Source organism: Grus americana, chromosome 3 (genome assembly GCF_028858705.1).
Source record: "Grus americana isolate bGruAme1 chromosome 3, bGruAme1.mat, whole genome shotgun sequence".
In the NCBI taxonomy this organism is placed as follows: Eukaryota; Metazoa; Chordata; class Aves; order Gruiformes; family Gruidae; genus Grus; species Grus americana.
In genome coordinates, this window is record NC_072854.1 from 5,655,576 (window position 1) to 5,668,548 (window position 12,973).

The window sequence follows — 12,973 nt, forward strand, 5'->3', positions numbered from 1 at the left end:
CTTTCTTCAGGTAAATTGATCCTAAATTCTCACCATTTCCATCTCCCCTCCAGAAGGAATATTGATTTCTACTTGTGAAAAGCCCTTTATGGAATCCATACAGGGCAAAGTGGGTGTGAGGGTCTTTTGGGGGACAGTCTCTGGCATTATGGCTCTATCCCACTTCATTTTGCCTTGCTGCTCGTGGCATCCCTTCATAAAAGGAGACCGCAGCCTCCCTAGGGTAATGCTTGTAGCTGCACCATGGTGGAAGAGGCTGTAGCACGCTTCTAAGAGCGTCAGCACCATCATACTTTATTCAAAATGAGATTAAGGTGTAAAATATTGATCCCAATCCACACTTTTGCCTTGAAAACTCCTTGGGGGTTTATCCTTAGCTATTTGTAAGTATCTGATTCCTTCCAAGAAAGATTGGTATGGTTCAAATCTGGATATACAGAAAGTAAGAACAATAAAAATACTCCCTTACATCTTTTCGCAAGCCCTCTTGCCTGCCAACTGGAAAAAATACATAGTCAACGTGTTGGTCACCTCTAAACTTTATAATGATACTGGTTTCATTCATTTCTTTCTGTCTATGGTTTCTCTGCTCTTCGATAATGTATGTCATCTACCTGTGTTTGCCTTACAGATTCCGCTTTTCTTTAATGATCTTTAAAATCTGCATCTTGTTCCCTTGAATTCAATACAAAAATCCCCACCAACTTCAGTTGGAATCGCTCTAGGCCTTCAGTGCTTGAAGGAGGGGCCGTCAGAGCTCTAGATTGGGACTGACTAACATACAGTGATTCTCTCTGGTTGTATCAAGGTTGGAAAACAAAACGGTGAGTCTAAGGACAGAATAGTTATCTCACCCGGCACACAGTGTTTGTATTAGGTCCTTTAAGGAAAGAAGATACTCAAGTGAACAGACTTTCCTTCAGGCTTGTCGTCAGTTCGCTGCCTAACTAGAGATTCCTTAGGGGATGACAAGCTAAGATGGAACACGCTTTTCCCATATGTTCTCCGCTGCAGGAGCAGCACAGCAATGAACGTAGTGCTTACTGACAAGCTGGCGTCGGGCTGCCGGCCCCCGTTGATAACGGTGAACGGTTGCCAGGTAACATCTCGGATGCTGTACACACTCCTCCTCAACTCAGCTGCTTTAAAACTGCGCTGCTGCTCAGGCTGGTGAGAATTTGGGTTAGTGCAAAATCAAGTAGGTACTCCCCAAATATACTGAAACATTTTGTTTCAATATGATTATTTTTGGCATATTCCAGGACAAAATGATAACTCTAAAATGTGGGACTAGGCACTCGGATCTTTCCAATAGGAATGAGCAGCAGGTTGCTGCATGACTACATTTCCCTTGGGAAGTTCCAAAATAGTAGATCATTTTTTACGTGTAAGACATACTCTGTTTTGCACAGATGCAAGGAATAGAGACAGGACAAAGGGCTGGAGATGTGGATCCGAAGTTACACATAGGAATTGGCCTACTGAGTGCATTGGCTTTCATGGAAGAAGCTCTGATAAAACAAGAACTTGAGCATGGCACCAAGTCCCAGGCCAGCACCTTCACTGTGAAACAAACTTTCCACTTGGTTTTCAATTGTAAAAACTCCTGAGCATGGTAGATGGATCCTACAAAGGACAAATTTCTGTAAGGAGTGGCAATCCATTTTCCATTCTTAGTGTTTCACAACCTTCAAGATCAGTGCTTTTGCACTTGCATTAAGCTGTTCATCAAACAATTGGTGCTCTACAGTGACAAGCAGCAAGACCATCTCTACTGTGTGGATGAGAGAAGAACCCAAGACAAAGTTTATGTGATTTCTCCATTTGCACAGCGTAATTGGCAAAGTGATGGAATGGAACCTGGGTCTCCACAGTGTTAGTAGCCTCTTGCTCTAACTGCTAGAACAATGTTCTCCCTCAAATAATTGATCTTTGTTCTGAAATGAGTCACATTTAATTTTACAGATGGAAAATTGACCATTAATACAAGTGATCTAGTTCTGTCAGTTATTCCTGTGCTGAGATGGACAAACTGGCTAGAAGGTTTTTCAAATTAAGGCACTCAATTCCAACTTATTTTAATGCACATCAGGGTGCTAGCTGTGTTATTTCACTTTTTAAGTCATCACCTGAAGTGGAAGTTCCATTTATCCTCAATGGAAAGGAAAGAGCCAAAGATGGCTTGCTCACATGTGGATGTCTGCATTGTAAACTTCCAGGGTTTGGTGAGATAACTCCTAGTACGTGAGCAGGTTAGATGCTGTTGGAGTTTTTACCTTAAACAGTTGTTGGGATGACTGTGCTGGTGATTGCAAACCTAAGGTGCCCAGGTTAGCTCCTGAGGTAAGCGCTTGCATTCTGCTCCAGTGTCCTAGAAGATCACTTAGTCGACAACATAGTAAAGGGCTGAGCAGGAAATACCATGGAATTAGAGTTATAATTTGATCATAAGTCAACTTCATGAAACTTAAGAAAAAACTACTAGTCCCCTATATAGTATGCTATGCTTCCTTTCCTAGTTCTCTGGTCAAGCGCAGCCCCACTTTCCCAATTTTCTGTATATAACATAAACCCATCTAAAATTCAATCTGTACTGGGGAAGTTTCAATTTGCTTCTCACTGAGTCTGAGAAATGAAAAGAGATGTGAGCCATATTTGGTACACAAACACCTGGACTTTGATTTTTAAAACTGAAGTACATTAACAGGTAATCAATCAGGCTATTGAAGCATTATACGCTACCAACATACAGATCTTTTGGGTTTACAGTGATTTTGTCTGTATTGTAGAGTGGGATATTTTCCATATTATGTACACTTTACGAGCATTTACAAGTGGATGTGGACCTGTTCTGCTCCTAAATTTTTCACAGAGGAAGCTCACGTTACATTACATTATCAACATGCACGTCATTGTTCCATTCCCTAATCTGCAATTAGCAGATGGGGATATATCTTTTGCTATTTATTTTAAACATCAAGCAACTGAGCATGTGAAAGCAAAAACTCTGAGGTGGAAGATGATTACTAAAATACAGTTTCATTTTCCTATCAGGGAAAACCTGAAAGGTTTTTAAACCTGAAAAAATGCTGATAATGGACATTTACCACAATGAGACCCTTTCCAGCACATCCTCTGACCCCTCTTTTGTTTTACACTATTGTCCCTTCTGCATTTCCCTCCACCATCTCCTTGCCCTCCCCACCAACACACTTGCCTAACGCTCTCCTGCCTCTTCCCCTCCTCCCAAACATTTCCCTTCAGCTTTCATGAGCTCCCCTCTCAGTGTTTTCTCTTCCTCCCCACATTTCCCTTTTGCCATTTCCCGGTGCCATGGGATGTCGGAGGTGATCGTTTCCCAGAGGATGCTTCACCTCTTTGTATTTGGGCAAGAAGACTGAGCACAGTCTCGTTCTGCATGGAGCATCTGTGAGTGACAACCCAGGACAAGATAATGTCAGCCTGGATGCCAACTTAATTTAGGAATTTTTTCACAACTTTTTACAAATAAACCTAGTTTAATCTAGCGGAATATATATGAGAGTTAGCGATACTGCCAGTGGCAGGAACTCAGGGGAAGGCAAGCTCTGTAAAGTTTCCTAACCCAGAGTAAGTAATTAATTTGTGCCTCAGTGTATGTTACAGCTCATGTCTCATTTTGTTTGTTCTTTTGTAATCCACGCTCCACAGGAACCAAAATTCTCGTAGCCACAGAAGAGTTTAAGCCTATTTTTTAATCCTGTTCTTGGCCTTAGCTGTAGTTTATCAAATGAAACTAATTAATGGGGTTTGAGTGTGGTAGAAGTTTTCATGAACTCAAAGTCCATTCTCTATTGTTTTAGATTGTCGTTTAAAATCTGTGCCAGACCTGCCTGTGGTTTAACTCTTCTTGTCTTCACCAAACCTACAGCAAAGATGGATCATAGAATCATAGAATCGTTCTGGTTGGAAAAGACCTTTAAGACCATCAAGTCCACCACCATGTCCCTAAGCACCCCATCTACACATCTTTTAAATACCTCCAGGGATGGTGACTCCACCACTTCCCTGGGCAGCCTGTTCCAGTGATTGACAACCCTTTCAGTGAAGAATTTTTCCTAACATCCAATCTAAACCTCCCCTGGCACAACTTGAGGCCGTTTCCTCTTGTCCTATCACTTGTCGCTTGGGAGAAGAGACCAACACCCCCCTGGGTACAACCTCCTTTCAGGTAGTTATAGAGAGCAATAAGGTCTCCCCTCAGCCTCCTTTTCTCCAGCCTAAACAACCCCAGTTCTGTCACCCTCTCCTCATCAGACTTGTGCTCCAGACCCTTCACCACTTCGTTGCCCTTCTCTGGACACACTCCAGCACCTCAATGTCCTTCTTGTAGTGAAGGGCCCAAAACTGAACACAGCACTTGAGGTGCAGCCTCACCAGAGCCAAGTACAGGGGGACGATCACTGCCCTGGTCCTGCTGGCCACGCTATTTCTGAGAAAAGCCAGGATGCTGTTGGCCTTCTTGGCCACCTGGGCACACTGCTGGCTCATGTTCAGCCAGCTGTCAACCAGCACCCCCAGGTCCTTTTCTGCTGGGCAGCTTTCCAGCCACTCTTCCCCAGATGTGGTCAGCTGAGCAAACAGGGGAAGCAAGAATGACTGCAGCTATCAAGGCATATTCTGTACAATATTTCAAACCCTAAAGATAGGTGTTTATGTCCTTTAAAATCACAAACAGTAAGTCAGAGAGCGAGAGAGATTTAAACTGTAGGAGGTCATCATTTCCACCTCAGAATCTCTTGTTAAAACTGTCTAGCAGGATGATGTTACAGTTGTACGTATGCTTTAAACTGAGTCAGCGAACCCTGTTCTCAGTTGCAGTTGTGTCAGTGCTCCAGCCAGTGGGGAACTCGGTATCTCAGAAGCTCCCACTCAAGTGAGGAGAGCTAGGACTGCCTCTGCAGGATTACTTACTGCCGGGCTGGTTATCCTGGGGATGTCTTTTGGCATGCTATACAGAGCGCTCCTCCAGAAAATAAATGCTCTGCCAGCTTTCACGCTAGGAGAGCTGTTATACCTCAGCAAGCAACAGCGTAAGTGCGCGGTTCCTTTTGCCAAGAGGTTCCTTCACTTCTCGCTGGGCTCTCTGTGACAGGCAGAAGAAGACATCCTTTGCCGACTGCCACATCCCCACCTAACCTCTTCAGACGAAGACTGCTTGACTCCTGTTCGAGCGTGCGTTTTGAGGAGCTGGCGCTGTACCTCTGACAGAGCAAGGAACTGTAGATCTCTGTAAGACATTTTGATAGCAGCCACTTTATCATTTTTTTCCTGGCAGTGAATATTTCTTGCTACCCATATGGTTTTCTATCTGTATTGCTGGAAAGCTACACTCTACAGCTGTATTTATTTGGTAACATTTTGTGTTCAACCTACGGTTTTCTCTGATGGCTGTTTTACTGATAGAGCCAAGAGTTCGCAGATAGATTGCATTGAAAAGTTAAAAATATAAGAAAAAAAAAACCACAAAAATAATAAATCCTCTTTTAATTATAGCTGTTTCCCTGAAAATAGTTTACATGTTTTTATTTTCTAGTACATTATCTATTTCCTCTAAAGTGGAAATTCTTGGAAAAAAAATAGCAGGGTTGGGGTTTTTTTGTTGTGTAGCTTAAAGACAAGATTTGAGAGTTGCTTAAAAACATATACTTAAACCGCTGTATCTGACATAAGATATGCAGTGATAACCCCACATGCTGCATTCCTACTCATTTGGACCCACGAGCGAGCCCATGTTTTGACCCACGTTGTGAAACCATCGCTGCATTTCAGCGAGTTGCAGCTCCCTGGTTCTCCACCTTCGCAGCTGAAGAGAGACGTACGTTGTCTCTCCCACTCCACATCATCGACACGGGATTTTCAGCTGAGTTGTCGGTGCTGAAGAAATGAACTCGCCAGCCGCAGCAACAATGCAATTGTTTAATTTCACGACGGAAAGTTTTGCTGAAGATGTAGTAAATAAAAGGGTTATAGGCTGTCGAAGATTTGGCAAACAGACAGGGCAGCAGCGTAACAATGGGCTGTAGGGAATCGCTGGAGTTAAATATGGACCAGAAGCTGGCTGCTGCGTAGGGTGTCCACGAGCTCAGGAAGCCGACCGAGATGAGCACAGCCATCTGAAAGGGAAACAGGGCTTCAGTTCTCAGCTTGCACTGGCTGGCTCTGGTACTCAGGCACGTGGCGTGTGGATGAAACCACATGTGAACCAGCCAAAATACCTGAAGCCGTATGCGTGCTGTGTTGTGACATGAGCACAGGCAACACTGGACCGTGCATCTATGCTTTTATTCCCACCCAGCAGATCTACACTGTGGGCTTGTTTGGAGGCAGTTGCTTCCATCTCTTTCCGTGACTCGGGCTGCAGTATGTCATGGGAGACACAGCCCAACCAGAAACTATAGCCTATCAATAGATCAGCATCTAGAAAGCTTAGGTCGTTCTGCTTTTCCACAAGAAATGAGCAACTGAAGTGCGTATTTGAAAAAATGTTATATTAAAAACTCCTGTTTCCAAAGAGGATTCTGTGTAGCTCTCACTCAGAATAGCCACTTAATTAGAAATACCTAGGATGACAGAACAGGACCTCCACCCCAGCTACAACATGAAAGGATCCAGCAGCTATGCCAGCATGAAATTGCATCTCGGATGCAACTGCCTAAAGATTTAACAAGCTGCATCGTACCTGCGATATATTATCCTGATCAAGCTACTGAAATGACAAGGATTCCAGGAGCCCCCTGCTCCTCTGAGGAGTGCAGAGTGTGGGTGAGACTCGAACCGCATCTCCATCTTTGGTCAATACTAGGCAAAAGCAATGAAGGGTCATCATGAACCATGCATGAGCAGAGCCAGTTCTCTGCAAGCTCCTGATTACTGCAGACTCTTCTCATCACTGGGATAACTCACCAATGTCAGCTTCTTCTCCAGTTTAGCTGCATTAGGGATCCTGTCGATATTCTGGATCTCCTGGTACGTTTTATGAACCTTCCAGGCAATTCCCAAGTAACAGGCAACGATGGTCAGTGCAGGCAGGACTGTGCACAGGAGGAACATGCTCAGGATGAACGAAAAGCCATTGGAGGAGCTGTGGAACTTGCTCCAGGCTATTGTGCAGGAGATGCCAAATGGCTCAGGACCATAGTAGCCCCAGCCTACCAAGGGCAGAATAGCCCAGAGCAAGGAGTAGAGCCAGATGAGAGCAATCAAGATGCGAACAGTGTTCTTGGTGATTTTGTTACCTGCCAGAAAGAGGAAGAGCAAGCATATATGAATCTCATCTCACCGCATGGTTTTCACCACAACTTCTCCAACAGAAGGATGGTGGCTACAAATATGCCTGGGCTGCTGCTGCAGTTCCCTACCCTTTGGGCTTTTTGAGAGACAAAACAGAGAGTGTCTATGGATTGGGCGAGACCTCAATGCAGCCCTCAGTGCTGATCTACAGTTTGGTAAGTCAAGGAGCTTCACAAGAACAAGTTGACCCAAAATGTACTGTGCTCCCAGTGCAGGAATGCCAGAACACTCTTTCCTCTCAAGTTTCAGTATGTCTGCTTGCACACAAACAGGAAGATAAGACAGTCTGGTCCAGCAAAACATTTGGGCTCTGCACCATCAGGTAGTTTCACTTGGTACTACTGAGAACTGAGAAGCCTCGCTTTTTAATAAGGAATTTAATCAGATCCTTCTTGCAACACTGGAGGTTTGATATTGGACTAAAAGTTGAGGCTTATTCCTACAGTTATTGAACTGATACTCCATGCCATATTCAGCAAAGTACTTCTCTGAACATAGTAGCCCAAATGTACCGTTATGAGGTTACCAGAGATGTAATTTACTTACTGTTAGATTTTGATGAATTGGTAACAAGGAATCGAATCACAGCCATGGCACACAGGGTCATCATGCTGCAGACACCAAAAAGGAAACCCATCAGGGCATAATATATGCAGGACGCATCTCCTCCCAGCCAAGCATGGTTCCAGGCGGATGCAATGGCCAGCGGATACATGCTGATTGCCATTCCAATATCTGCTACTGCCAAGTTGACTGTTAGCAGCTCCGGTGACTTCAGGAGGGAAGAGCGTTTCACAGCTGTAGCAAGGACGGCTGAATTTCCAAGGATTGTGAGAATGGCTGAAAGAGAAGAATCGGCACAGACAACAATATCACATAGTTAGCATACCTGTGAAATGCTTATCTATACAAAGGATGTGAAAAATGCCAGTCATTAGTCTGGGACTAAAGTCTAGAAGACAGGACAGACTGGGAGCCTAGCCAGAATTCAGCACCTCCCAGGCCAACACTATGTTGTGCTGATGCTTTGAAAACACTCCAGTGTGTATCCGCCAGCCCCTGCTGTCCTGGTTTCAGCTGAGATAGAGTTAATTTTCTTCCTAGCAGCTGGTGTAGTGCTGTGTTTTGCATTTAGGATGAGAATAATGCTGATAACACACTGATGTTTTAGTTGTTGCCAAGCAGTCAAGGACTTTTCAGTTTCTCATATTGCCCTGCCAACGAGAAGACGGGGGGCACCAAGAACCTGGGAGGGTACACAGCCAGGGCAGCTGACCCAAACTGGCCAAAGGGATATTCCATACCATATGACATCCTGCTCAGTATATAACTGGGAGGTTGGCCGGGAGGTGGGGTGGCTCGGGAACTAACTGAGCATTGGCTTCACGTGGTGAGAAATTGTGCTGTGCATCACTTGTTTTGTATATTCTTCTATTATTATTGTTATTATTATCATCCTCCTCGTCATCATCATCCTTCTCTGTCCTATTAAACTGTCTTTATCTCAACCCATGAGTTTTTACTTTTTTTTTTTCCTTTTCGATTCTCTCCCTGATTCCACTGCGGGGGTGGGGGGTCACTGAGAGAATGGCTGCATGGTAGTTCTAGCTGCCGGCCAGGTTAAACCACGACACCTACTATGAAACCATGATCTTTAGCTCATGGCAAGGAAATACCTGGATGGCATTTCTGAGAGCTGCTACACAGCTCGGCATCCTCACCACAGCATCTGCTGTTTTGCTTCAGCCAGCTCTCGGGTTTCAATTCCTGCCTCCCTGCTAAACGGGGATTTCCCTGTCAGGCTGTTTCCACTATGGACCTGCTAGAGCAAAGAGTGCTTCAGATTTCTGTTCACACCCTCCTAATGCCGGCCAGCATTACCAACTGGGGGAAATTTTGTCATATGAATAGTAGACCACATCTTGCCCTTTCCTATCACGGCACTATAGCCCTTCACTGCCATGTCATGCTGCATATCCCACCTATTCCCCTGTGGCTGCTATCTCAGGTGAATATCCCACACTATCAGGTAAAACGGGCCTACCCACCTTCCTTTTTCCCTGGTAATATTCCCACTTCTCCTTCCTACTGAAGAACTCCAGCTGTCCTGCCCGCTTGTGCCCTCCATTCATCTGGTGTCCTCCACTTCCCAAAGCCTTCCCTCTTTGCAGTGCATCTTCCATTGGAGCCCCAGCTCCAACCTCCTGGGCTCTGAGCTGCCTCAACAGTCAACATGTGCTGGTCAAGGACCACAATCGCTCCGTGACACCCACCCTGTTCTGGTGGTCTCTGAGAGCAGTGAGACACACCATAGAAATTGTTTTGCCAGAAGCATGCAGCTGAGCAGAGACTGCTTTGCAAAGAGACCTGTTGGACATACATTATTCAGATATGCCATAGGGCTTCAAAGCGTTCATGACATCAGTGTCAAAAGTACACAAAGGAAACAAATAATTTTTTCTTTTCTTTCAAGTGAACATTGTGCTGGAGCTACATTTTGAGCAAAGGCTTTCCTGAGAAGGTGTCCTCTAAAGTCAGACGTGAAATAGGGAAACAGAAAAAGATTCTGTCCTGGTCCCTTGTCGCTGTGAAAGCAGAAAGGCCGCATTTGCTCACAGATACCACATAAAAAAGTGCCCACACAGGAATTAATAAAAGCACGTGCAACAAAATGGAACAAATATACATTGGCATAAAACCAATCCTCAAGCTTCAAGAGGAAAATGAACCCAGTTCACTTTCTTCTGTGAGACCCCTAACCACTGCGCAAGAGGTAGGAAGTAGCTCTTACTCTTACCGTCAGGGGTTGACATCCAGGCCCACCCTCTTTTTTACTTTGGCAGATGCTGTCCCCCCCCATCCCACTGCCTGAGAGGCTGCTGGACAGCACAGGACAAAGCTGTGCCAGCGCGGGCTAGTAATCCAACAGCAGAGAGGTGGTGGTGAGTGCTGCAGCCCGTGCCCTGGCCTTGTTGCTTCCTAATGAAAATCATCAATACTTATCATCAGTGCTTATCAATATCTAAAAGGTGAGTGTCAAGAGGAAGGGGCCAGACTCTTCTCAGTGGTGCCCAGTGACAGGACAAGGGGCAACGGGCACAAACTGGAACACAGGAAGGTCCATTTCAATATGAGGGAAAATTTCTTGACTCTGAGAGTGACCGAGCACTGGGACAGGCTGCCCAGAGAGGTTGTGGAGTCTCCTTCTCTGGAGAGATTCAAAACCCGCCTGGACGTGATCCTGTGCAACCTGCTCTGGGTGATCCTGCTCTAGCAGGGGGTTTGGACTAGATGATCTCCAGAGGTCCCTTCCAACCCTTACCAAAAAAAAAAAAAAAATTTAAAAAAACCCTCAGGGGACAAATAAACAGGCCTTGCTGCAGCCCCCAGTGAGGTGGCAAAGCTACAGATAAATACAACAGGGTTTCCAGGTAAGCTCACTGCTTCCTATATGGGATGCAGTGAGCCTGGTGCCACACAGGGCTCTTGATCCAATGCTGGAAGCCACACCTGGAGCTTAGGTGCCTAAAAGCTCTTTAGGAAAGGTGTGAGACTGTAGCATGGTGGCACAAGAGCAATTATCAGCAATGGGAGCTCCAGCCTCCAGCCCTTTGCTGCTGCCCCGTCCCATGACCTTAACTGCATCTACATATTTATGTTTGTGTAGAAAGGAGCTGACATCCTGACTTGGATTAAAAGAAAAACCCTTCATTGTTTTGCAGATAGTGATTTTTCTCACCCTGAGTTGTACTCTCCGCTGTCAGCACGACTGAGGGGACAGCAGAGCACGGTGCAAAGTGTGCAGGAACGGGTGAGATGCGAAATGCTAAAGCCCAGCATTGCTGCCCAAAGCCTCTCTGTTAAAGCACATAAAAACATATGCCTGTCTTTCTTAAAAGCATCTCAGCCAGGGTTTTCAAGTGAGCTGAAGGGAGGAGGGTACTTGTGTCTTAGCAAAATTCAGTTGGACTGCGCATGTAAACCAATTCATCTCCTCTCCAAATCTACACCGACAGTAAACAAATCACCCGGGTACACGCAACAAACAGTCACGGAAGAAAATACTTTGCTAAAGCCATGCTGGAGCAAACTGGTACATATCCCCACTTGTATTTCATTGTAAATCTGCCTTCAGCAGGGCAAACAGGCCATTATAAAAACCAGAAGTGCTATTTAGAAACCCTTTGCTATTTTATCCCAGTCTATCCTACCAAGGCACAGCTGCTCTTCATGCATAATGAACTTCCCCCCCCTGCAAGGGTCGGAACATCAAGCAGGCTGCCTCATCTCTCCATTCGCAGGGCTGAGATGCCAGGATAAGCAGTAGACAACTGATTTTGAAAACTTATGATGCCGCAGAGGCAAACTTATGCTAGCAGGTCTTCAGCATCGAAACAAAAGATCGCAAATCTGACAGTGGATATTAATCCTGGCACCCAACCGACTCGAAGGCAATAAGCAGGAACCTGTGTGGAAACAGATTTTCTGTCATTTCCCTCCAGCTTCCTGCAGCAGCACAGGCAGGACAGCCCCAGCGTGTCTGCTCCTAGGCTTGAAGCAAAGAAGCAGGCTGAGAAGGCAGAACTCACCTATGATCAGAAGAAAGACCCCAACTCCATAATCCACTACCGGGTGGAGTTTGGAGATGTATTGCTCCTCCATTGTCCCTTGTGGAAGTAGGCGAAAGTTTTAAATCAAAGGCAAAGTGACCGTAAGGGCAAAGAGACCCTTCCTCATGGTTCGCCTGCTGCCGATGCGAGCCGGGCAGTTGGGTGCTGTCGGTGTGAAGGGACCCTTCTGCTTTCTCCTCTCTCCCTCCCTCTCGCGTGGCAGGGGAGAAGCCTGGAGTGAGAGAAAGGCTCCCTCCCCGGGGAGACAGAGTGAAAGCTGGGCAGAGCCACTGCCAGAGCGATCCCGCCTGCCTGGCTGGCAGAGCATCTCTCCACCCACCCCCTCCTCTCACACCGCTCCTTGGCTTGTCAAGAAAGTTTCACAATGCAAATCCCCTCAGACTGCCATTGCTGAGCAAAAACAATTGTCGTTCAACCATCAGCAGCCTTGGGAAATCAATCCAGGCAGGGGAAGGAAGGTTGGGAGGTTTGTTTTCCAGCTTTATGGCTGTGTATGAGAAATACGAGGTGATCTCTGTGTTGAAGTATTAGAGGAAAGCTGTTTGCTCCAGGGGTTCAGAAGGGCCAAAGGCACACCGCCGCAGGCAGGACGTTCAGAGCTGCTGCAGGGCAGAACTGGAGGACGCGCAGCCCGGTGTGCACAGCTGCAGAGCACCACAGCAGAACCAAGCGCTGAGTTCGCTCTAGTGACACTCTAGTGTTGGTACTCGGCAAGCAACGAGAGCAACGCCTCACATCCAAGTTTACCTTCTCCTTATAATATCTGAGCCTAAAATCAACATAACAGTCTCTCAGTCTTTATAAACAATGCGAAGTTTTGCTCCAGGCTCCAAATATCTATCAATTTACATGTGCAATGCACACAGTTTACAGGTCTGTAGTTGCAATGCCATTAAGTCGACTTTTAGCCTGGGCAGTACCCAGCCACCACACTGAAGAGCTGATCTATTTGAAATTAATTAATTCCAGTACCTGGATATGCCAAGCTGCATTAGCAACATTCTCTGCTT

The 12,973-nt window shown here is 45.8% G+C and overlaps 1 protein-coding gene across 1 annotated transcript; it reads right to left on the reverse strand.

The window, feature by feature from the left end:
* Positions 1–4,448: 4,448 nt before the first annotated feature.
* LOC129203981 (opsin-5-like) lies at positions 4,449–11,994 on the reverse strand. The gene is made up of 4 exons (XM_054819096.1): positions 11,922–11,994; positions 7,879–8,211; positions 6,946–7,277; positions 4,449–6,155 (listed from the first exon to the last, which is right to left on the reverse strand). Exons 1-4 carry the CDS (start codon positions 11,992–11,994, stop codon positions 5,808–5,810), a joined length of 1,086 nt encoding a protein of 361 aa, XP_054675071.1. The 3' UTR covers positions 4,449–5,807.
* Positions 11,995–12,973: the final 979 nt, after the last annotated feature.